This window comes from Trichechus manatus, unplaced genomic scaffold (assembly GCF_000243295.1).
Source record: "Trichechus manatus latirostris isolate Lorelei unplaced genomic scaffold, TriManLat1.0 scaffold00310, whole genome shotgun sequence".
NCBI lineage: Eukaryota > Metazoa > Chordata > Mammalia > Sirenia > Trichechidae > Trichechus > Trichechus manatus.
Window position 1 is genome coordinate 874,699 of NW_004444246.1, and position 26,462 is coordinate 901,160.

Consider the following 26,462-nt stretch of genomic DNA (forward strand, 5'->3'; position numbering starts at 1 on the left):
CACAGCCGCTCAGGAAGAAGCAAAGATGGTGTAAGGAGCCAGGTATTTGAGCAAAAGGAGGGGGAGGTGGTGAGAGGTAAGGAAGAAATCAAAAGAAGCAGAAAGAAAAGTAACACTAGCAGCCAAGAAATGGCACTCAGAGAGCCAGCTAGCGCGGGCTGGTGTTTCTCGACAGGAGACTGTTACCGTGGGAAGCAGAGGGGGCCGAGTATGGGTGAAGAAGTGTAGGGATTGGGAACGTGTAGATCACAAATTACCTGAGCTCTGCAGCCCCTCCGGAGGAAGCAAAGATGGCGCACAGAGCCAGGTATTTGAGTGAAAGGAGGGGGAGGTGGTGAGAGGTAAGGAAGAAATCAAAAGAAGTGGAAGAAAGCAACACCAGCAGCCAACAAATGGCACTCACAGAGCCGGCCCGTTCTGGTGTGTGGAATCCAAGCAGCCGGTGTTTCCTGGTCAAGAGATTGTGGCCGCGGGAAGCAGAGGAGGCCGAATCAGGGTGAAGAAGGGTGGGGGGTGGGAAAGCATATATCGCAAATTACCGGTTGTTTTGTCTCCCGCTGGACACTCCGTGAGGCTGCTTTCTCGTACACCCTGTTTGCTGGTTTCCGATAGGAGTCCAAGATGGCAGATCCGTGCTGTGTTAGCTGGTAGGGGACCTCTGCATGAATATCTCCTCGCTCTCCGTTCTCTGTCAGTTTTCTCACTCCGTTTGGTGCTTGGCTGAGTTCTTTATCTCTTCATTTGATGTTTTAGGGTTTCAGGATTGTTGTATTCTCTGTTTGGCTTAGTTTTTTCAGATCTTTGCTGTGGAGGGACGGCGTGGTGCTTCTGCCTAGAGCGCCATTTTTCGGTAATCCCCACTACTGATATTTTTAAAGAGCCCTGGCGGCATAGTGGTTGAGAGCTCTGCTGCTAACCAAAAGGTTGGCAGTTCAAATCCACCAGCCTCTCCTTGGAAACCCTATGGGGCAGTTCTGCTCTGTCCTGTAGGGTTGCTATGAGTCAGAACCGACTTGACAGCAACTAACAACAAGAATATTTTTAAAGAACTGTTTTGCTGCATCATTGAGATAAAATATGGAAAGATCTTAAAATCTCTTTTTGAATAAAAGATGCATATTTTTTCTATGTGATCTTCAGATTCCTAGCAAATTGGAAATTCCTTTTTTTTTTTTTTTAATCAATTAATGTACAGTGGATAAGTTGACTTTGTCCTTGTTTGCCTGCAACTGCCCTCGTTTGTACCTGTTGTCCTTGTGGCCTATCCGGTTTAGCATTTGTCCAGACTTGAGCAATAGATTAAATAGTCACCCTAATGATGGAGCAAATGTGCAAAGCAATCTTCTTCTAATGCTGAAAATTTGCTAAATGTTTAAATTAAATGTTTCTGAGTAGCAGTATAGATGTATATGACTGTAATAGGCATGCTATCATTGGGTTGAAGGTTAAAATCACGATCAGTAGGGAATTTCAAAATCTCGTGAGACTCTTTGACATCGTTACTGGCTACAATTAACTTCCTCGTTACTAAAGAGTCATTTTGTAACCACTAAGTTCAACTAGATACAGTATTAGAAATCATAGCGTTATAAAGTTTCTTAGTTCTAAGACACAAAATTGAAGAAAAATGAGAAGTATATAGGATCTCATGTCTTTATTGTGCTGCAGTGTCTGTGCAAGGTATAGACCAATTGTTCTATAATGTAAGACAGGATAGATGCTACTGCTTTACTCCCATGAATTTTGTTATCAGTCTGTCTTCACATTTAAGGAGAGAAAAAAAAGAAGGAAATAATGTAAATTTGGGGGTTGAAACATGAAAATGAATTTAGAATTGTGCAAGTGAGAAGAAAAATTCTGGACAAGCTGTCTTTTTTTCCATGTTACCTGCTGGGATCTACCTTGTGTATTGCCTAAGTACTTCCATTTTTTAGGTCTATTTTGTGAAACAGTAATCAAGGACAGTCTAAGGTCTTATCATATATGTTGGCCTGATAGGATTGCACAGAGGAGAATAAATTGACTTGTATTGGGAAGAGAGAGGTACAAATCCAAATGTTACTTTCTGGATGGAACACGATTATTGCTTGGGATTATGATCATCTGCTTGATAGACCTCATTGAGCACTGTATGTTGTTGTTGTGTACTTTCAAGTTGATTCTGACTCATAGAGGCCCTATATGACAGAGGACAACTGCCGCATAGGGTTTTCTAGGCTGTAATATTTATGAGAACAGATCCACCAGGTCTAGTCTCCTGCAGAGCCACTCATGGGTTCTTATTGCCGACCTTTTGGTTAGTGGCTGAGTACTTAACCATTGCACCACCAGGGCCTGTTAGCACTGACTAGTGCAGCCTAATTCATTATAGACCTGTTCATCTCAGAAATAGCTACATGAAATATGAACATTATATATGCTTATTCCAGGCCAACTTGTGCCAGCACAGTAGAGTGAGCACAATCATACACTCTCAGCAATGCAGGCAATGAGACGTAATTTGTTGCTTCTTTTTCACTAAGCAGTTCTAGTACAACATAATGTTTTACCAAGTTTGAGTGCTCTCAGCAATCTGATTATTGTGTTTACTCCATGGTTTTCTTTCCTTGTGTCATTAATATCCTGTTTTCTGGCTGAGGGTCTTTTGAGTCACACTAATAGTTTTCCAAAAGATAAACAAACATGGTTATTTTAATGGTTAAAATACCAATTGAATGTTACAATGGAGGTTTTATGGTTGTTTCAGATTAGCTGGTTAGGGTTCATGGTCTAGGTATAGCTTGGTTCACTATTAGAGCACTTTTAAAGCATGCTAAGAAAACGAAGTCATTAGCCAGATTAGGATTATAAGAACACATCTCCAAGTGGACTGTGCAAACCAAAACCAAAACCCACTGCCACTGAGTCGATTCCGACTCATAGTGACCCTATAGGACAGAGTAGAACTGCCCCATAGGGTTTCTAAGTCTGTAAATCTTTACAGGAGCAGACTGCCACATCTTTTTTTCCTGCAAAGTGACTTGTGGTTTCAAACTGCCTACCTTTCAGTTAGCAGCTGAGTGCTTAACCACTGCACCACCACTGTTCCTCAGGACCCCATGTAACAGTGATTCACTTGCTGCAGCCATTTCCATATTTGTGGTCCTCATACAGGTATGCCTGTAATTCATGTAGAGAATTCCCATTTATTCAGGTACCAAAAGAACCAAAAAGGTAAATTAGGAGAAATCTTTTTCTAACTGAAAAATTGGCAGTTCAAGTCCACCCAGAGGCTCCTCAGAAGAAAAACTTGGTGATCTACTTCTGAAAAATCAGCCATTGAACGCCCTATGGGACCCAGTTTTATCCTGACACACATAGGGTCACCATGAGTCGGAATTGACTCAACCACAATTGGTTAATTTATTTATGACTGTGCCGTAGTGTAGTTTTAGTGCTGTTAGTTTTTATGGTTTATCCTAATACTTTGAAAATTGACAATGTATGATTAGAAAGAGATTCTCATAAGCACACACACATGTACACATACACTAATCAGAAATTCATTCCAAAGTTCCATTTTCAGCTTCAGCTTTTTTACAATTCATTATGCTGACCTTAGTGGCTCTTGTGGCATAGAGGTTAAGAGCTTGGCTACTAACCAAAAGGTCAGCAGTTTGAATCCACCAGCCACTCCTTGGGAACCCTATAGGGACAAGTCTACTCTGACCTATAGGGTCACTATGAGTCAGCTCCATGGCAACAGTTAAAGTTTGCTCCATTCCTCTTTTCAGACTGATCATTGCAGCTATTGTTTCCTCAATTACTCCACCAACCAGAAAAGGTAGCCTGTGAAGCCTGGGCCTCAGGCTGCCTGAGACATTACGGGGTATTTAAACAACAAGTATGGCAGATTATATTTTTCAAGATGGATTAATAAGATTCCCCTTCCCCCACCATCCCGCATGCTCTTCTTACAATGTGACATTGACACTCTTCCCATGGAGAAGTGGAGTCTGTTCCCTCCTCTTTTAGCTAGGTGGGCCAATGATGGAAGTGATGCTATATGCTTTCAAAGCTACATCATTAAAGGTGATCCAGTTTTTGCCTGGCTCTCTTGGGACCTCTTCCTTGGAACCCAGCCATCATGCTATGAGGAAGCCCAGACACAAGAGAAACCACATGTAGGTTCTTCTGGCTAACAGCCCCCAAACCAACTGCCAGACATATGAGTGAGGCAACCTTTAAGGTGACTCCAGTCTCAGCCAGTCTCTAACTGCAACCACATGAGATACCTCAAGTGACACCTGCCTAGCTGAGCCCAGTCAACCTCCAAGCCCATGAAAGATAATATGAAAATGATTGTTGTGTTTTGGGGTACCACTAAGTTTTGGGGTGATCTGTTATGTAGCACTAAATATCTGGAAAGGCACATGCTTTTAAGTCAAACAGACCAAACTTCAGATACTGACTCTGCCTCCTGCTGGTGGAATGATGTCAGCCAAGATATGTGACTTCTCTAATTCTCAGTTTGCTCATCTTTAGGATGTTTATCTGGAATACTGTAGGTGCTCAATAAATATGTTTCGCTACTTTCCTATCCCCTCCATCCCTCCTTGCTTGCTTCCTTCATTCTTTCCCTCCTTCCTCAGTTCCCTGGGCAGCATAAATGGTTAACTCTAGACTACTAGCCAGAAGGTTGGCTGTTTGTACCCACCCAGAGGCCTCTCAGAAGACAGGCCTGGCAATCTGTTTCTGAAAGGTCACAGCCTTGAAAAGCCTATAGAATAGTTCTACTCTGCACTAATGGGGTCGCCATCAGTCAGAATCCACTCCATGGCAACTAACAACAACAACCTTCCTTTCCCCTCCACCCTGGCCTGTTTCCTTTCTTCCTGTCTTCCTACCCACCCTCCCTTCCCTTCTTTGCTTGCTTTCTCTTTTCCCTTCCTTTCCATGTAAATTCAACTGAGTGCAGCTGCTTCTGTGGTAGGCCATTTTAAACTGGAATTAGTTAGTGCCAGGTGTAGATTTAATTGGACCTTTACTTAGAAAACAGACAGAACATTCAGTATGCATTTTTTCAGTGAAAACTGCTGAATCACTAATACCAAAAGCAGCATAAAATGTATTCAGACCTTCCCCAGACAGCGTGTGTGATGCAATCAAGTGCCTTGGGGGAATGGGGTAAACAATTTTTTTTAAAAAGGAATGTTTCCATCAGTTTATTGTGAACATTATCTGAATTCAGTTCAGGCAAAGAATATCTTAAAAAACTAGATAAAGGAAATGAAGGCATGAGCAACATGTTATTTGTAGGAATGACATACATTATCTCCTTGGCAACTGCAGGGTGGCATGCAATTTGGCAGTCAATGTTGTGTCATCTTGGAAGCCTGGAAGTCACTGTTTCCTACGAAAACAACAGAAAGAACCACATGAGGAAAAGAGTTCTCGTTTTAGTATGCTGAGAACGTATTTTAAAACTGAGGGACCATCAGGCTTCTACAGCATATCTAGAACTCAAAATAGCATTACATTTTCTTTTATTAATTCCATGATGCTTTAGAATATGGATTAGATCCCAATTTTTTTAAATTCATATTTCTGTGGCTCTGCTGGGTTTTTATTCATGCTTTGTGGTCAAAGAATGACTCAATACATTTGTGTGAAATCTTCAATGCACTGGTGCTTAGTAAGTCTTTCATAAACATCAGAATCTCAGCATATCCATGTATCCATTCATTCAACAAATACTGGTTGAGGGCCTGATATGTGCCAGACATCATCCTAGGTGCTGAGGCTGTGTAGCCTTATGTCTTATAATTGCCCTGTCATATCTAAGGGCTATTGTGGCATTTCTTTATTTGAAGTGAATCAGTAATTTAAATAGCATTCATTTAGCCCTAGCCCAGTGAGCTTATTATATGGGTGCTGTAAGTTAGCAGAAATGAACCATAAAATGGCAAAATATTCAATGGGGCACAAAACAATTCTCATCATGCCTTCACTTTGGTCGGTGATTTCAGAGACCTTGCTTGGGTATGGTCAGCTTGTTTTCATCAACAGCCTCCAAGTGAATGGCTCCATAATATTTATAATAGTGATTTTCCTTCAATGCAGTTTCATTTAGTAGGTCATTTAACTGAAATTGGATGTTTTAAATGGGAGAAACACAGGCCACAATACAGCTGGTTAGAGTCTAAAAGTTTCCACTTTTGTAAGATTTGTAAGATTCAAAGAAGTATCAACGTTATGCAGTGCTACAGAGGCAGCCCAAAGGGTTGCACTGGGATAGCTTGATCACAGCTGGAGGATGATATGGCTAGTTACATGAGATTAAAGCATCACATCAGTGTTGCCAGGATCGCCAGTGGGCTAGTGGGAGTTTTTCCAAAATAGTGCTAGAGATAAGGATTTGAGGTTTACTGTTAAGCAGAAATTTGGACTCAATAGTCAGCTTCTCCCAAGGATAATATTGCCTTCCCTTGATCTTCTTAGTGTCTCTAAAACATTGCTTTTGCTGCTTATTCTTAATCTACTTCCATCCTTATCACACAAGAAGGTGAGTTTTTACTCAAATTTCTGGGGCCTATTAAGGACTATCTGTGGGGAGATTGTTAAAGCCCATCAAAGAGTCTCACAAAAGAGGCTTCTGTGCTGAGCTTCCAGCTAGTGATTTCAGGTATTCTTCTAGCTCAGAGGCATAGGAGACACCATGTGCCTGATTTTATAATTTCAGTATTAAAATTAGCAACTGAGTTTCACTTCCTGGATTCTTTTCCCATAGGGTCTTATTTCATTATGTCCTGTCTAAGAGCAATATTTCAGCTTAGAATTTTCTTGGGTTTGTGGAGATATTCATGGAAGATTTTAAATAGCATTGCAGCTGTACAGAAAAGCTGTTCTAGTGTGTGCCTTGAAAATCAGCTTTTCAGTAACTGATAGCTTTAGAACCATGATTGAGAGGAAAAATCCAGCTCTTGTTAAAACAAGCTATTTTAGCCACTGGCTATGTGTTCCAAGCAATTTGGGAATGAGAGGCTCACATTTCTCATCAGTTCACTCCTGGAGAGGCAAAATGGTGCCCAAGGGTCTCATGCCTTCCCCATGTAATGCCACAGGGCAAGAGGAAGGTGGAGGTTGACCCAGGAGGTGACGCCCTCCTGCTTGGTAGCAATCATTCAGTCATACTTATAAACAGACAAACGTATGAAACGGGAGAGGAAAAGCATTTCATTCTGGTATCGTTAATATCCCAGGATTGACTCATTAAACCCTCCATTAACTACTGTAGTGGTCCAGGAAGTATAATCTGAATAGAATAAATGACTGCTATCTGGTTTTCAAGTGGATTTAAATGTGCTGCTTTTGGCTATATAGCTTTGCCAACTACTTGTCTCTTGAGACATATTGTGAGAAACTTACTTTTACTGTTTTGAGTGTACGGGAGGGAATGATTTTGTTTTTGATTTATTTCAATACAGTTCACTTGTCATTTATTTATTATTTATTCATTCAACTTATTTTTATTGAGTACTTCTTAGAGCTTGGGACTGTGCTAGTTGGTGGGGAAAGGAAAACAGAAAGACACAGTTCAGCCTAAAGAACCTCACAGTCGAGAGGAGCACTCATGTAAGTGCACACTAAATCCTAAACTAGAGAAAAGAATGCTGTGTGAAGATACAAAAATCCAGATTGGAGTTCATATGGGAGAGATCCTGATGAGGGTGATGGGATGTCAGGTTAAACTTCTCAGAGGAAGCAATGGTTAAGTAGTATCTTGCAAGGCACATAAGGGGGACAAAGAAAATGGAAGAAAGAAGGCAGTGAAAAGAAATGTGCAAAGACCCAGAAGCAAGAAAATACAGCACATACTTGTATACCTAAAGTAAAATATCCTGGCTAGAGTTTAGGTGATTTAATCTGGATTTCCCTAAAAGCAAACTGACAAAGATTTGTGCACAAGCAGTTTGTTTTTTGAGGTGATCGAAGGAAGCAATGCGAGGGAGTGGGGAAGTGAGATGGCAAGAAGGAAAGCTAATAAAGTATGCATTAATGAGTAGGTTACCACTGTGTCCTTATCGTTCTGGAGACCCTCTGAGAGCATGTATGGGACACGTCTCAGAACTGTCCCTCTGGGTGGCAAAGGATTTGGTATATTTACCAACTTTTATTTCTTATTAGTTAGGGGTATTCTTACTAGTTATTCAAGGGGTATTAACTCTCTCACACTCTGGTCAAACCCTCTCCTCCATCCCAGTCAAGCTCCTGTAGACAGAGGACCCCTCAGGCAAAGAAAAGCAGTAACCGATCAGCTTGTCTGGAGCAACCTCCTGGGTAAACCAAGTGAACATGGATAAGGCAATGAGAGCATTTGCTAAACTGGGTACCTGGGTGATTGGGAGAAGAGTCTGTGAAAAAAGGGAGGTGAAGCTGGACTAGTAAACAGGACCCAGATTATGTAGAACGTTACATAAATGTATTTCTTTTTCTGAAAACAGTAAGGCACCACTGAAACAGTTTAAGCAAGAAAGTGGCATGATCAAATGTACATTGTATAAATATTATTTTACTGGAGAGTAGAGAGAGGGAAGGCAGATATGGATGTTAGATCTGAGAATGTTAATCACCTGTGCAGTAGCCAGGCGAGAAATGTTAAATGCCTTTACAATGACTGTGGAGAATAATAGTTTGGAAAGATATTGAGGAAGTTGGATGGAAAAAAATAAATGATTGGTTGTGTGATGGTTAATATTATGTACCGATTTGGCTAAGCTATGATTTCCAGTTGTTTGGACAAATACTAGTCTGGTTGCTGTTCCATAATGTAATCTAATATAAGTTGTAATGTAATCACCTTCCAAAATGTAATCTAACAATGTAATTACATTTCATAATGCAATGTAATGCAATGTAATCAATCGATCAGTTGAGGTCATACCAGTGTAGGCTGAATCCTAAACTTAATCACTTCTGAGTTGTAAGAAGACCAGAATAGACACAGAGACACAAACGGGAAAGACAGATGTCATGTAACGATCCTGTACAAACCAAGGGACACCAAGGATCACTGGAAGACCCCAAAAACTAGGAGAGAGGCTCACAGAAGGAGTCGTCATGGCTAAGACCCTGATTCAGACTTTCAGCCTCTGGAACTGTGAGAAAATAAATTTCTTTTCCTTAAAGCCACCCACTTGTGGTATTTCTGTTATGGCATCACTGTGTAACTAAAACATATTGTATGTAGGAAATGAGGCAGGAGGAGGCAAGAATAGCTGAAGGTTTGTGGCTTAGAAAGCTAGGTGATACTGTGCTATTCTCAAAGATACAGAATATATCAGGAGGGATATATTTGTTTGAACAACTATGTTAGGTCCATTGGATATGAGTAGATTTTGGATATACATTAGACTTTGGACATGGGACAGGACAGGAATTTGGAGCTTTTTCCCACTGTTGTATCCCCAGAGCTAAGAACAGTCCCTGGCACATAAATAGACACTCAATAAATATTACCGGATGGATGGATGGATAAATAAAGAGTTTGGGATGTCTCTATGACATCTGAATGAAGATGGATATATGATCTAAAGGTCAGAGAAAGATTTGGAAGTAGTGATTGTTTATAGTATTGATACAGAGATGGTAATCAAAGCCACTGAACAAACTCTTGCACCTGGGGAAAAGGAGAAGATTGAGAAAATTGAGATGATGAAAAGCTGAACCCTATTGAAAAGTAACATTTTAGGGTTAGGTAGAGAAAAAACAAGAGTCTTTTGGTGGTACGAACAGTTAACATGCTTGGCTGCTAACCAAAAATTTCACCCAGAGGTGCTTTGGAAGAAAGGCCTGGCAATCTACTTCCAAAAAATTGGCCATTGAAAACCCTATGGAGCACAGTTCTACTCTAACAAACATGGGGTCACCATAAGTCAGAATCGATTAGATGGCAGTTGGTTTAAAGGAAGAGCATCCCAGAGCAGAGACTGATAATGGTTAAGAGGAACATTACTAGGTTGTGGGATTATGGGGAAAAAAAATTGAAGAAGGAAAAAGTGATTAACAGTATTAGATGCTGCAGAGCCAGTATGTAAGATATAGATTAAAAAAAAAAAAAAAAAGAAATGCTTACTGGAATTATCCACAAAGAAGTTCAGGGGAAAGATGCGAGGGGAAATCAAGTAATAATAGGTTGAAGGGTAAATGGCACGTGAAGAACTGGAAACAGTAAATGCAGACAATTTTTCATAAAACTGACAATAATAGAAAGACAATAGTAGCTGGAAGAGGTCAAAGATCTGAAGAATTTTGGGGACTGATTTTTGTGTTTGCTACTTTATAATCTGAGAGAAATTTTAGCAAGTTATATGTTGAAGGTGAAAGTATTTTTTAAATTGTTAATACAGTTAAGGAGAACAGATTCTTGATTTTATGCCTCTCTTGAAGCATCTGGCAGCCCAGAAGAAAGTCTTTTAAATGGGAAGCCCTTGATTATTTTTTCCTGTAACTGGCAGATCTGGGCAAGTTTGGTTTTAGCTAGTTCTTAGCATAGCTCCAAAGAATGGAGTTGATTATCTCCAGCTAGGAATAGGAAGTAAGATGAATTTTGAACAGAACACAAAATGTAGGGTTTATATATATATTTCCAACATTTTCTGAGGTGGATAGTTACAATATTCATTTAACGTTTATTTCTGTTGAAAAAATACGGTAAATATCTGACTATAGAAATGTTGGAAACTTCTGTAGTTTTCTGGTACCTCACAGGAACTATCTAAATATCTGTTTTAAAATTTGAAATGGTAATAACATAATAATAGTAGTTAACGAGTATTGATCACTCACTATGTGCTAAGCAGTGTGCTAAGTGTTTTACAGGTATTTTCTCCACCAAAAACTTTGTGAAGTAATTATCATTATTATCCTCAGCATTGCCCAGGATAACTGTGAAGCACAAAGAGGCTAAATAACTTCACACAGCTGTTATTTTGAAGAGTCCAAAACTTGGATACCTGATAGTAGAACCTGTGACTCTAACTTTGGCTTTTAGGTAAACTGTTAACATGCTCAACTGCTAACCGAAAGGTTGGATGTTTGAGTCCACGCAGAGGCCTTTGGAAGAAAGGACTGGTGTCTACTCCGAAAATTCAGCCATTGAAAACCCTAGGAAGCGCAGTTCTATTCTAACACACATAGGGTCTCCATGATTTGGAATCAACTCAGTGGAACTGTTTTTTTTTTTTTTTTTTTATTGCTGCTATGTAAGAATAAAGGATGCCATATGAATGAAGAATGCCATAAAGAAAAATACTTGGTACTTTTGTTTTAGGATTTGTTTCCACAGATGTTTATGGAGGGTCCATTTCCCTGGCTGCCTAGCGTATGTTTGAGTCTTGAGCTTCCTGCCTAGCTGGCTGAGGTGGTTATTTTGGCAGTATACATTAATGTGCTGATGAGCCATTTGCCATAAATTGCAACTCAGCTACTGGTTCAATTCATACTAAATTTGCAATCTGCGTTTACTGAAGTGCAAAATTGACTTTCTTGTCATAAAGTGGGAGAACATGCAAAATAGTCTAATACCTTATTTTCTAGTTCAAGTAAGATTAGCTAGGCTCAGAGAAAGTTTTAAAATTTTCACTTTGGATGAACAGCTGTTTCAGCATGAGAACCTTATTAACTGTTGAATCGTTTTGATAATGTCCCATTGGTAACTAAAGCTGATAGCATGGAGCTTACTCCTCATGACAAGTCAAATTATTTCCTGGAAAACACCCAAATGGTTTTAGCTAAAGTGGGGGTGTGGGGTTATCTGTTTGATGATGTAAGCACTACCAACTCGTGTCAGGTCGGAATGTGAATTTGTTCCGCTGATTTAATGTGCTATTTTACTGTAGGTGGAATAGATTTGTAATGGATTGTGTTAACAGAATAATTCAACATATGCTTTATGAGCAATTGACTGTGCTTCCAGTTGTAAAGACCAGGGGAGGGATTTGATCTAAAAATATAAGAGCTTACATAATAGGTTGCTTAATGAGTCTTCTGCTACATACACATATACACACACACCTCATATATAAATTGGCACATGTGTTTCTGAGCTTCGTTAACTTTGATTATTTTTAGAAAATTATATGTTTGAAGAATCATTCTCAAGTCAGGAACTAGAGCTAGTGCCCATGTTGATACCTTTTTGGGGGGTTGCAATTAGAGCTGAAATTGCACTGTTCCGTGCACAGAGGAAAAAAAAATTTCTTCCATCAGTTTCACCATGTATTTTGAATAGTAAGTTTTTAAATATCTATTTAAAGTACTGTATTCAAACTGAAAGGAGAGTTTGTGGAACAAAGTTGAGGAATAGCTTCCTCTTACAGAAGAACATCATAAAGTATTTCTGTTACACAGAAGATGCAGATTTTGATGGTGATGTTGATTCATTTTTAAAACAACTCAAAGTTTTTTCAGTGAAAAAATACTAACTTTGCTCAGCTGTATTACATTGGTTGTTAAGATAAAATTTTTGTAAAATCAATCATCTTAATGTGGGCCTATGCATGAGTGTTTATGTAGGCCTTAATGTAGAGGATATGTGTGATACAAAGTAGTATCAGTAAGCACTTTATAACAATCTAGCGTTCAAAGAACCAAAACCAAACCCAGTGTCATTGAGTCGATTCCAACTCACAGCAACACCATAGGGTTTCCAAGGCTGTAAATCTCTATGGAAGCAGACTGCCACATCTTTCCTCCCGAGGAGCCACTGGTGGTTTCAAACCACCACCCTTTCGGTTAGCAGTTGATCACTTTAACCACTGCACCACTAGGACTCCTTAGCACTCAAGAGGTAGGAAGAATATTATGAATGGGAGCAAGAACAATCTCTAAGAACTCCAGAACAATTTTCACATACACTGGAGAGAAAGGATTATCTAATCAGAAGAGGATTTTTTGGTGGGATAAAGCCAATCAAGAAGTCCCTGGGTGGTGCAAAAGATTAAGCTCTCAACTACGAACTGAAAGGTTGGCAGTTCAAACCCATCCAGAGAGTGCCTCAGAAGAAAGACCTGGTGATCTGTGTCCAAAAGGTCACAGCCTTGAAACCTTATGGATGCAGCTCTACTCTGCACACAAAGGGTCGCCATGAGTTGGAATCCACTAGACAGAAACTGGTTTGGTTTTTGGTTTAATGTGAGTCTAAGAATTCACACAGTGTTTAGTTCATAGTAGGAACTAAATAAATGTAAGTTAAATCCAAATCTGAAAAACTAAGACATTTATAAATGTAATTTACCTGGGTTGGGTTGTCATGGAAATATTTCAGGCAAACTCTTTTCAGTTTTCCTTTAAGCCCATAAACATAGGTATCTGTTGTAGGAGACATCCTCTTGAAGTGGTAAAGATGTGCGTTTGGAATTCGAATCAAAGCTCTATCATGAGATTAGTTATGAAACCACTTACTGTAGTGTTTGGTCCATAATAAGTGTATTGGATTGTAGAGATGGGGATGATGATTCAAGATTTCTGTCCGGCAAGTGCTATTATCGGACATTAATTATTTTAGAGCAAACCCTGAATTTCAAAAGAAAATACCAGTAAGAAGAGAAAGGAAGGATTTGAGAATATTCTCAAGGGATCTCAAGTGTTAATTGACAAGGAAGCTTATTGGCCGTCTTTGTACTTATACCACTGAGAGAAATCTGTGAAAATTGTTCCTGTTTCTATCAGGTACTTCTTTTTCCCCTTCATTACCCTACGCTCTTGCACCTGGTTAAGCCTTAGCCATCCTAAGGTCTCAGCTTACATGTCATTTTCACAAAGAGGTTTTCCTAGCTTCCAGAGTAGATAAGGTACTCCCTAGTTCTTAATTTTTCTTTATAGCATTTATTGTTGTTATATATGTTGTATATATGTATAATTCCTGGGAGAAACTGCGAGGACTGTATTTTTTGTTTCCACTGCTAACTAAAAGATTAGGCACTCAATACATATTTGTTGAAGGAAGGAAAGAAGGAGAGAGGGAGGGAAGGAGGGAAGGGAGAAAGGAAAGGATGAATTAATGTCTTTTTAAAATTCTTTGTTGCTTATGGGCTTAATTGTGGATCTTCTGTACACACTTTCAACAAGAGAAGAAACATGAGACTTTTTCTCCTTTCGAAAAATGAATCTATTAAAGCTGTTATAAATGTTTAGATTCAGTAGGCAAATATTGTCTGACATTCCACAGAAATTCAGTCTGCTGTAGAGAAGGTTCTTGACTCATCGAACACTTCCTTACATAGCTGTGATGTTGCAAAGGGACATGGCTGATAATGTTTGAGCTTCCCCCCGCCCCCAGCAGAAATATACTGAAGATCTGATTTTGATAAATTATTGCTTTTTTGACAGTGCCCCCGTAGCCTTTGCTGATGCAGATAAAATTGTGACTCAGCTTGGTTTGCCAGCCTCCTATAGGGTTGACATGGGCCTGAATCTTTCTGGATGGTTATTTATCATAGCATAATTTCATTATGACCGAATCATATGAAGTCTGTATTAAGAGTAAAGCATTGTCCGAATGTTTTCTGAGTTCATTGTGATTTTTCTGACTATTCTGAAGCTGAAGCAAATAATTTTTGTAGGCTCATGTGAATGCTTTACAAGTGAATTATTTGGCTACCCCAGTTTTAAGACTTGAAAAATCTAGTTAAGATTTATTTTGCAGTGTTTTATCAGGTATCTGTATTGACTCTGAGGTCCCTGAGTGGCACAAAAAGTTTACGCTCAACTACTAACCTAAAGATTGGCTGTTTGAACCCACCCAGCAGTACCACTGAAGAAAGGCCTGGCAATCTACTTTCATAAAGATTACTGTCAAGAAAACCCTATGGAGCAGTTCTACTCTGTAACACATGGGGTCACCAGGAGTCAGAATCGACTCAATGGCAGCAGCTTATATTAATTCCACTTTTAAAGTATTTAAAGATATCCTTAGTATAAAATATGAAAAAGAAAGGTAATGAATGATGTTATCAATTACGTTTTCCCAAAATTTAAACACATATATGCTCTGAAATCCACCACACACATATGTCCTTAGCCATATTTAAGGGTCATAATCTAAAGGGAGGTAGAAGTGAAAATAATATTAAGGAGAAAAGATTGCATAGTTGAAGAAGGAGTTGGAGCTAAGTCCAAACTAGAAGATTGAAAAAAAAAGCCCCAGGGAGCTGAATTCTTCTGATTTGGGTAAAGGGTGGTGAAAGCAACTCCAAGAGGTATGCTTCAGGGACCTGATATCTAAGCAACTTTGACAGCTTAGGAAGAGGATGTAGATGCTTCCTGGTGGGTATGAAAGTATTTTCTTTCATCGAGCACAGCTAAAAATATTAATAAGAAATTAATGCTTAATTCTTGTCAAAAGTATCTCAGTTTTTCTGTGTGTCTTATCTCTTGGCTCTACCTAGAATTTAGGGTTACCAGAAGAGTATACCAACTCAATGGAGAAGGGAGGACAGAACAGACTAGAAACAAAGAAAACATCTGAAAGAAGAGAGAGCTGCAAGGTTGTTTAGGTTTTGTTTATTTTTTTCCCCCTTATGAAAAGGTTAGTGTAACATTCACTATTTAAAAATATTTAAAATCTGTGTCTTGAATTTAATTTTATTGAAGTTAAAACCTCTCAATGTTTGAATTTTTTAACTTCTTTGAAATTTGTTGTTCTCTGCCTTCCCCAGTCTGTTGCCCTTCACTGCCATATTTCTTATTTCCAGTTTATTTGGGGAAGAAAGTCCTCTTGATTACTGTAACTGAAATAAGAGATAAAGGAAAAAGTGTGACACTGTAGTGCTAGACCAATACATTCACAGATAAAATTGTTTTTAATATTCCATTGTATTTAGAAAGTGGGCCAGACAAACTGGGTTGCCAAAGTTGCAGTTGTGATCCAGTGTTCTTTGCATAGCATAATGAAGGGTGAATATCATCCTGTCAGGTAGAATTACAATAGTTCTTCCCGTCTTTGCTGTTTCCCTGATGACTAGTTTCTAGACTTCCTTAATAGTTGGAAAATTCCCAGAGAGAGATCAGTGACCTGATATACAAATACATGAGATGCCCTTCTTATATAATCCCCATCTTTTTGGGATATTGTATTTCTTTCCTAGGGCCTCCATAACAAAATACCACCAGCTGGGTACCTTGTAAGAAGAGAAACATATTGCCTCACATTTATGGAAGCTAGAAGTCCAGGTCAACATGTCAGCTGGGCCACGGTCCCTCCAGAGACTCCAGGGGAATATCTTGTCTTGTCTCTCCCAGTTTCTGGTAGATGCATCTTCACGTAGCTGTCCTTCCTCTGTCTGTCTCTCTGTGTCTCTTATCCTCTTTTGTAACGACACCATATACGGATTGAGACCCACCCTACTCCAGAATGGAAACCCTGGCGGCATAGTGGTTAAGAGCTATGGCTGCTAACCAAAAGTTCACAGTTCAAATCCACCAGACACTCCTTGGAAACCCTATGGGGCAGTTCCACTCTGTCCTATAGGAGCACTATGAGTCATAATGGACTTGATGGCAATGGGTTAACTGATAATATCTTCAAAGACCCTATTCCCAGTCCTACTTCACAGGTATCAGCGTTTAGGATTTCAACATATCTTTTTTGGAGAATACAACTCAATCCATAGAAGACATTGAGATACTTTGGCTATAGTTTTTTCCTAAATGGAACATGGCATATGATTGCAGTAGCTAGTTCACTTAAAAGTACATTAGCAGAAAGCAGGTGCAGAAGACCACTCAATAAAAGTTAGTCATAGTTGTTGCTATTTCTTTCTTTTATTTTCCCTAGAAAATTTTTTTTATATTTCTTTCACATAAATTATTGGATTTACTCTAGTGTTGATTCTCACATTTACTACATCCAATATGTATTTTAATGTTGTTATTGCATTTTTTATTTCCTGGTATTCATTCCAGCCAGCACCCCTCTTTGCTGACTTCACTCCAGATGATCCTTTGCTTCAGGGTTCCTCTACCTTTCTGATTCTTAGAAACTATGGCCATATCTTTGTAAATATATATACAGAATGTCTTCTAAATTTTAGTTTTCTGTTATAATTTATTTCTGAGTGATATACCCTTTTCTTTTGGGAACAATATCATATATACCCTCTGCTGTGTTATTTCTGTATAATATTCATTTGATGCCTACTATGTATTGGGCATTGTGCTAAGTGCTTTATATGTATTATGCTTATTCATTGTGAGGAAGTTACTATTATTAGCCCTGGTTTAGCAAGAGGGAGTTTGAGATTTCAAGAGGTTAAATACTTTGCTGAATGTCCCACAGCTAGTAAAATGGCAATTCAGAATTTGAATTCAGGTCTCATTTTCGAGCCCATAATCCTTACTATTTAGCCAGTGGTTTTCAACTTCTGATCCATGGACCACTGCCATTGCCATCACTAACGAATAAGACTTCCTGCAAATGGGCCTCAGACTTTGTATTTTTAGGTAGCTCTTAAGTTATTCTTAGAAAGATTTAGAATGACAACAATACAGCTCCTTGTTCTTGAATGAGAAAATATTTTTCCAGGCTTAGTGTTTACCCGTAGCAAAAGTGAGTACAATGTCTTTTGCCCTCTTCTCTCTCCAGGGGTATGCTGGCAACATTAATCAACACAGTCCCTAGCCTAATTTCAGGTAGCATCCTGGACAAGCCCGTTTGACTAAGTTGACAGCTTCTCCTTCTCTGACTAATGAAGTCTCTGAGAAAGCAGTTCTTTCCACCAGGCACTCCTTGGAAACCCTATGGGGCAGTTCCACTCTGTCCTATAGGGGCACTATGAGTCAGAATGGACTTGATGGCAATGGGTTAACTGATAATATCTTCAAAGACCCTATTCCCAGTCCTACTTCTGTGTTCACAGGTATCAGCGTTTAGGATTTCAACATATCTTTTTTGGAGAATAAAATACATATATTTTACATGCAAAGCATTTACTAATGAAAAGAAACACTGGAAATAATTATGAAAAAAAAACCTGTTATCTTAGTCTCTCACTTATCTTAAATCAACCAGTTGCCCCCGAAGCAATTCCGACTCTTGGAGACCCTATGTGTGTCAGAGTAGAAATGTGCTCTATAGGTTTTTTAATCGCTGATTTTTCAGAAGTAGATTGCCAGGCCTTTCTTTCAAAGTGCCTCTGGGTATGCTCAAATCTCCTGCTTTTCAGTTAGCGGCCAAGTGCATTAACCATTTGTACCATCCAGGGACTCATTGCTTGTCTTCGAGGCATCCTAATATTTTAAACCCCCAGCTTCTAAATATGTCAAGGCAAAATGAATGAATTTAAGATCTTGTCATTTTCTGGTGATTCTAAACTGAAGATATAAATTTCTTATCCCAGTGCTTGATATTGAAAGTAATATTCCTATAGCTTATGGAAATACATTGAATTAAATGCTAACATTGGGGGGAGATGAAATACAATAAATAGGGGACTCAGCATTTTCATTTCTACATTTTGCAGCTCAATGTATAATAAAGTTCTTGGTAACTATTTATGAAATATTTAGCATGTTTATTTGGAGGTGATGTTTTTCATTTCTATGTGGTAGCACTTTTTAAAAACACTATTGATAATCCTCAGTAAACATTACGTTGGGGTTTAGTTTCAGCTGCTCTACTCTTACTTGTTTACTTCCTTATTAAATAAGATGTGTGGCTAACCCCTGAAGCCCCGTAGGAATGGCTGTGAATAAATGGCTTTACATTATTGGATTCTTTTTTTTTTTTTTTTTTTTGAGAAAGTGACTCATTGATATTCTATAAGATAAACCTGTTCATTATTAGCCTTGTTTGTTTTTAATTTAGAAGGGCTGAATTACATTTTATTAAACTTCATCTCAAGCAAGCAATATAAATGTAGCTGCTTGCATTCTGCAAACCTAGTCTTAGTCACTTTATCTCATGGCTGCTAGAGTAATAAGTTGAGATGCATATTTTTTTGCAGTTGATAATACTTCTGCAAAAATTTTGTCAGATCACTCTCATGATTGACGAATTGCTTGGATCTGCTCCTATTTGCCTGTTGCTGCTTTAATTTGTTGGTAGTGTTTGAATCTACCACCTCACATCTTTATCCCACCAGTTTCCTTGCTTCAGGCTATTGTGACTAATGACAAATGATTTCAAACTAAATCATTTTTTAAAATTCAAATGAAGCTTAGGTGCTTTTCCTGTTTGAAACTACTGTGTGTCTGCTGAATACCGATGGAGCCGCTGAAGGCTTTACACTCTATATAAAACATAGCATAACTCTGACTGACACATTACCAAAACCAAACCGGTTGCCATGGAGCTGATTCCAACACATAGTGACCCTATAGGACACAATAGAACCGTCCCATGGGGTTTCCAAGGCTATAAAATTTATGGAAGCAGACTGCCACATTAGTTGCTCCAGAACTTCAAAGCTGTATGCATATTATTCCTGTGCCAGGTAGGTCATCATATTTCTTAATCCTTCATGGTTTGTCATCAAGGAAAATGACAGCTACTTCTTCACACAGTAGACCTTGAGACACCAGTACAAAATAATTTGAGCATCATTTGGCTGCTTTGAAGAGAGCAAAGATGTAAGCCTCAAATCAGACTAATTTTGCTTTACTGTATTAGGTTATGATATATAGACTATTGAGGTTTCTCAGGCATTCTCAGTCAGACTTGAGATTGAGTCAAGATAATTTTACGCCTCAGGCATTGCCTGCAATATTCTATAAATTTGCCCCATATACAAAGAAATAGTAATATGGAGATCAGGTGGAAAGTTTTTGACAATTTCTTCTTAATTTGAAAATAATCTTGATTCTTTACTAAATCCATTTCAGTGTAACCAATCAATTATGAATTGAGTGCTTACTGTATGCATTAGTCTGCAATGATTAGTAACAATCTGTATACTCTAGAAGCTCATTAATTCTTTCAAGCTGTTACTAAAAAGATTTGATTTTTGTTTTTAGCCGGTAATCCTAGTGGCACTGTGTATACTGCTCTCTTCATTCATTAAGTCCTTTTTCCAATCACTTTTTTGCTTGGGCTCTCCCTTTTTTTCTAGGCATATTTTCAAGGCTCTGTTATATTTCTTTGATATCTGTAACTCGTCAAATAGTAGATGTCAAAATATAATCTTCAAAACATTAAAAACATGATTCATACAAATACGGAATGGACATATGTTGAAGATTTGTTCAACTGATTAATTAACATGGGAACCACTAAGATGGTAAAGCTAGTTCAAAAATCTTTTTCAGGAATGGCTATTTATAGGCATTTTGAAAAAAAATGGTAAAATAAGATTGCTAGTTGTTGCTGTTGTTGTTGTTAGGTAACATCAAGTCAGTTCTGACTCATAGCAACCCTGTGTACAACAGAGCAAAACACTGCCTGGTCCTGCACCATCCTCACAGTTGTTATGCTTGAGCCCATTGTTGCAGCCACTGTGTCAATTCATCTCATTAAGCACCTCCCTCTTTTCCAATGACCTTCAACTTTACCAAGCATGATGTCCTTCTCCAGGGACTGATCCCTCTTGATAAACATGTCCAAAGTATGTGAGACATAGTCTCGCCATCCTTGCTTCTAATGAACATTCTGGTTGTACTTCTTCCAAGACAGATTTGTTCGTTCTTTTGGCAGTCCATGGTATAGTCGATATTCTTCGCCAACACCACAATTCAAAGGCATCAATTCTTCTTCAGTGATGGCGAATAAGGAAGACTGAAGAAGAAAAAAAATTGCTAGAGAACTGGTTAATAACCTACAGGGCAATAAAACCATAACATTTGATAAATATCTTTTCTACTGGACAAAAATCTACAAGTCAACATATAACTTCATAATGTTTGGGTGTTAATACAATATTAAATAGGAAAATCAAACTCAAGTAAAATCTCATAGAGAATTAAATAATTAATATTCCTTGGAAGAAACAATGCTCCATTTTGACATTGAAAGGATATGCTATACTCCTTTCTGAATCCAATTCTTGAATAATTTTTCTTTAAATATATTAGACTATTATAAGTGTTTGACTGATTCAAATATATAAGTGCAATTTGTTAAGTTCTTAAAAGCTTCCTCCATGTTCGTGAGTAGAGAGTCTGTACAATGAGACAGAACAGATACTTAGTAACTAGTAATGTGACTTCCAACCAATCACAGCCTTTCTGCTCTTATTTGCCTCTACTGTAAAATGAGGAACTGAAATATGCTGGTCACTAAAATCCCTCCCAGTTTTAAAATAGTGTGATTCTTCAAGAATGGGATTATAAAGGGCAAAATATCTTGGTTCTTTAAACTAGTGTGTGGAGTGAGGCAACAGTGCCCCCTCGAGGTCCTCTCTGAGCTCCCAGCAGGCCAGCCTTCTAATTATCTTACAATGTCTGAGGAGCTTTCCCTCACAAGAGGTTTGGCAATACTTTCTGTCAGGACTCTTTATTTAATTAGGCTATATAAATTACCTACTGCCATAATAATACTACATAAAAAACAACCACGAAACCTCAGTGGCATAAAATAAACATTTATTTTTGTTCTCAAGTCTTCGAGTCAGCTGGGCAGTTCTGCTGATCTTGGCTAAGCTTGACCAGGCAGTTCGTCTACTCTTAGCTGGAACTGACTCACGTGTCTAATGATTGGATGGCTATTGGTTGATCTAGGATGGCGTCACTAGGATGACTGGCATGGCTCCAAGTGATTTGGCATCCTCCAGCAGGTTAGGCCAGGTTTGTTCTTGTTGTAATGGCAGGGTTTCAAGACAGCGAATAAAAGAAAGCAAGGACTCTTGAGGCTGAGACCCAGAAATGACACAGCATTACTTCCACCACATACTGTTGGCCAAAGAAAGTCATAAGGCAGCTCAGATTCCAAAGGTAGGGAAACAGACTCTACCTCTTGATGGGAGAGATTGAAAAGTCACATTACAAAAGGACATGAATAAAGAGAGGGATGGTGAATTGGTGCCATTTTTGTAATCAATATACCAAATACAACATGATTTATATTGCGATTTCAGAAAGTTCAAGAAGGATACTAGTCTAAAAGGAAAGAAACCAGGCTCCTATAAATGTTGTTGAGCTTTGTTTTTTGGGTACAGCTAAGTAATATGGAATTAGTTTGATCCTTTTGGATCCCTCTTTGAAAATTCGTTAGGCAGCAGAATCAGAGCAATGTTTAGGGTAATTATTTCATACTCCTGAGGCAAGGCCTTCCTGAGTATACTACCCAATCTACATGAATATTGAGGTTTTCTAGTCTGGTAGGTGGGAACAGGCATTGTTCCTGGCTTTGTGTGAGCATCAGGTACTGTTTTGTCAGCTACTTGTTCCCTTTGACCCCTTTGGGTGGTTCATTCCCTGGCCTTGAATGGTTACTTCCCACTCATGCACTGATTAGTGTTCAGCAAAATACTGGATGAGGACTCTAGATATTTTGGAGTTCCCTCTTTATTCAGTGTTCTCCTTTCTGCCACTCTGCCTGTGAACTCTAGCCACCTTGTTCCCCCAGCCTCTCAACTCCATTGGTTCTTCCTGGACTCCCCCTTCCTGCAACACAGCATGGAAACTCTAAAGTTCATGTTTTCCCTCTCAGGGATTATAATCTTATGTTGTGTAATGTCCAGTTATTTTACATATTTTGTATTTTAAACCATTATTTTACATATTTTGTCCAGTTTTTTTTTTTTTTGGCTCATTTCAGATAGGACGGTAAATTCAGTTCCTGTCACTCCATTATGGCTGGAAGTGGAAGTCTCTAATTCTAATAATTTAGTCTTAGGAAAACATGGGTTTATAAATGTTGTGGACAACATAACTTTCAGTCAATGAAGACAGTATGGAAAATATAATATTATATTTGAAAATATATATTTCTCTCCTATTTGTCCAATTAGTACTTTATCCCTCTCTTCCCTTCTCTTATAATATTTAGCATTTCATCACAGTTTGGTCCTGGATCATATTTTATTTTGTGTTTTATCTATATATTTTTTTAATGTATCGTGTGTGAGTATGCACATTATCTTGCTAATGATAGTATATGCTCCTTAAACTCTGGGGAAATACTTCATCTTTCTGTTATAGTCCTCACCATATATATAACATTTTAAAATTAATGATAATTAACCAATGATTACTCTTTTCTGTAAAAAAAAAAAAAAAAAAGGAAGAATTTTAAAATCTGAAGATTTATGACCACTTTCAAATGGTTAATGTGCTCAGTTCCTAAGCAAAAGGTTAGAGGTTTGAGTCTACCCAGAGGCACCTTGAAAGAAAGACCTGGCTATCTACTTCCAAAAAATCAGTCATTGAAAACCTATTGAGTAGAGTTCTACTCTGAAACTCATGGAGTCGCCATGAGTTGGAATTGACTCTATGGCAAATGGAGAATTCATTGGGTGATGCTTATAATTGCTTTTAGAGAGAAAGTACAGAGCAAGTAATGGTGTCTTTTTTTTTTTTTTTGGTTTTGGGTTTTTTTTTTAAATTATTTCAATTGTCTCCACCAAACTTAGATGCCATATGTTAGACTACAATTTCTCATTAATTCAACTGCAACCTGCTTAGAAAAATACTCTAGGCTGACATGAAAAATGCTTTCTAAATCTTTCAGAGCTTCCTTTGGCTCTGAGTTTTGTGAGGCCTTTTTATTTCTCTACTCAGTGACCTTGAGGTAATAATTCAGAAATATATGAGATATGGATTAGACACTTTCAACATGCTTGATGAGTGCGTAAGTTTACTATGGTACTAAAAGAGATTCATATCCATAGAATAAACCTTTCTTTGTACAGTCAGCTCTCAATTAATTGTATGTAATTTATCTACTTTGTATGTATCTGTGAATTGTCCTTTCCAATCATCCATTTATGAACTTTTCTTCTCCTTCTTTCTTCCTCATCTCCTCCTCCATCTTCTCATTCCAACATTTATTTCATAAAATAGTAGGGGAAAGGGTGTGGAAAATAATTACAGTGTAACTTTAAAGTAGAATAAACATAATTACGGAGGAAAAACTTTCAAAAAATCATAGTATATGCTAAAGTAAGTCATGACTATTGGGAATCATGTGAACAATTGCTTTCCTTCATTAGCATGGGCAATGTAGAGTTTACTGTATAGTAATTTATCATGCCCATCAAAATATAGTAGGAATTAATTTTGAGAATGTAACATACAGCTTTATTCAAACATGGTCTTGTTCTAGACATAAAAGAATTTGACAGTAAATAGCGAATTATCTTTTATTTTAAGCACTCTTCTTTGATAAATGGTTTGAACTCAGTTATTTATGTGAGTGTTAAGAGATGCCGTTTATATGTCTAATACATTTTATTAAAAATTTATTTTCCTTTGTGTTTTCCCTATTGTGGTGAAAACTGAATTGTGTCAAAATTTTTAGGTTTTAGAATAATGTGTATGACTGTTTACCTAAGATTCTTTTATGAAAAGAAAATCCAGGAATTTGGAAATGAAAGCTTTTGGAGGTTCTTTAAAACAAGTGTCATGCACATATGGACGGTTATGTTGTTATTATTTGGTGCACAAAAGTAAATACAGTTCTTCCTGCCCACAAACATAGAGAAATCACTGAAATCTATACAACGTATTTTGGAATTTTTTTTGCGATAAAATTGTGCAAAGAACTTGTATAGTTACAGTCACAAATTTCCAAAATGAAATCTAGTATATCCCTAGTGTGTAGCTGTAAAAACCTAATCTTCTTTCTATAGAGGTAAATTCTAATTATTTATAAGCATGGATTATGTTTTGAAATAGAAGGTTTTTGATTCACAGTTTCAAATGCATGCACATTCTTTCTCAATTAGGTATTGCAATTTAAGTTTTGATGTCAAATTGAGTGTTATTTTATGGAAATAACAAATAATAAGTATTTTGATCACTTTAAAATTTTGTACAAATCTACATAAAATTATATGATTAATATAATTTTTAATATAACTTTTCAGAGCATGGATGCTAATTTGAACATGAGAAAAAGAACAAATGCCTTGGTTCACTCTGAATCTGATGTTGGTGACAGAACTGAGGTGGGAAATCGTTTGAGCAGATCTTCCACAGTTGTTCAGGGATCTTCTGGAACCACATCGAAGTCTTACTTAGCTTCCAGTCCAAATCCATTCAGCAGTGCAAATGCAGCTGAAACTATATCTGCTGCAAGAGCACTTCCACCCACTCCTCCTTCCACTCTTGCTGGAACTGGGCATGCACCCCAACAAGCATCAGTTGGATCTGCTTCTACTCACCGTGTGTTTGGATCAAGACTGGAGCGGATTAAGACCACAGTTAATACCATAGGGGCTTCAGGAAAGTTGTCAGCCACTACTCCTCCCTCTGCTCCACCACCTTCTGGGTCTGGCACAAGCAAAATAGACAAATATGCCCGTATTCTCTTTCCAGTCACATTTGGGGCATTTAACATGGTTTATTGGGTTGTTTACTTATCTAAGGACACTATGGAGAAATCAGAAAGTCTAATGTAGTTTTGTTGTTATAGTAATTTCCTAAAAGATGATGAATTTAATGCAGATGTCTTTTTAAATGTTTTTAAAGATAAACCATTATTCTTTTCCAAAATAAAAGTTCTATGTAATTTTTTCCATTGAAAAATACAAGCCACTTATTGGAAGAATTATTCAATTCTTCAATGAAGAGAAAGCAAATCATCTTTCTTCTCAGAAAGTTGATTTAAGTAGAATCAATTCAGCATTAAATTGGAATACAGAACATCCTGGGAAGTTGGGACAAGGGAAATAGGGCTATTAGAGATGTGTGGTGCATATTTGTGCATTGCAATTTGAAAACACGCTATGATTTTTTTTTAAATATCTACAGTGAATAACAACCAGCCACCCTAAATTTTCCAGTGGTATATGCAATGACCTTTAGAGATCCTCTTAGTACCAGCAAGAAAAGGACTTTTCCTGTTAAACAAAACATCAATTAAAAAAGAAGATGCAACAAAATGAAGCACTGACCAATAGAGTGAAAACTCTGATGCATAAGAAAGCAGAAACATGGCCCAGGGAAAATGTGCTCTCTTTCGTGTGTTGGCCAAATAGTACGTAACAATTGTCTTGAAAATTTGTGTTCTGAGCCAAAGTTTAACTCATTGTATGAATTCTTTTTGATAGTAGTTCACTCAATTATGTATTCATTCAACACATATGGAGCCCTGGTGGTGCAACTAACCTGGCTGCTAACTTAAAGACTGGCTGTTTGAACCCACTAGCCGCTCCACTGGAGAAAGACCTGGTGATCTGCTCCCATAAAGATTACAGCCAAGGAATCCCTATGGGCTGTTTCACTCTGCCCTGTAGGGTTGCTGTGAGTTAGAATGGACTCGAAGGCACACAATGACAACAAGCATGTTTGAGGCCCTGTCACTCTAGAAAAGCTCTTTCACCATTATC

At 38.0% G+C, this 26,462-nt stretch overlaps 1 protein-coding gene across 3 annotated transcripts in view; it reads left to right on the top strand.

The window, feature by feature from the left end:
• Positions 1 to 25,532, top strand: part of GABRA4 (gamma-aminobutyric acid type A receptor subunit alpha4) — a 101,756-nt gene extending 76,224 nt beyond the window's left edge. For all 3 annotated transcript variants that reach the window (XM_004390621.1, XM_004390622.1, XM_004390620.1), the window contains one exon: positions 24,999 to 25,532. In XM_004390621.1, the coding sequence (XP_004390678.1) occupies positions 24,999 to 25,532 (534 nt within the window). The remainder of the gene's footprint in view (positions 1 to 24,998) is intronic.
• Positions 25,533 to 26,462: the final 930 nt, after the last annotated feature.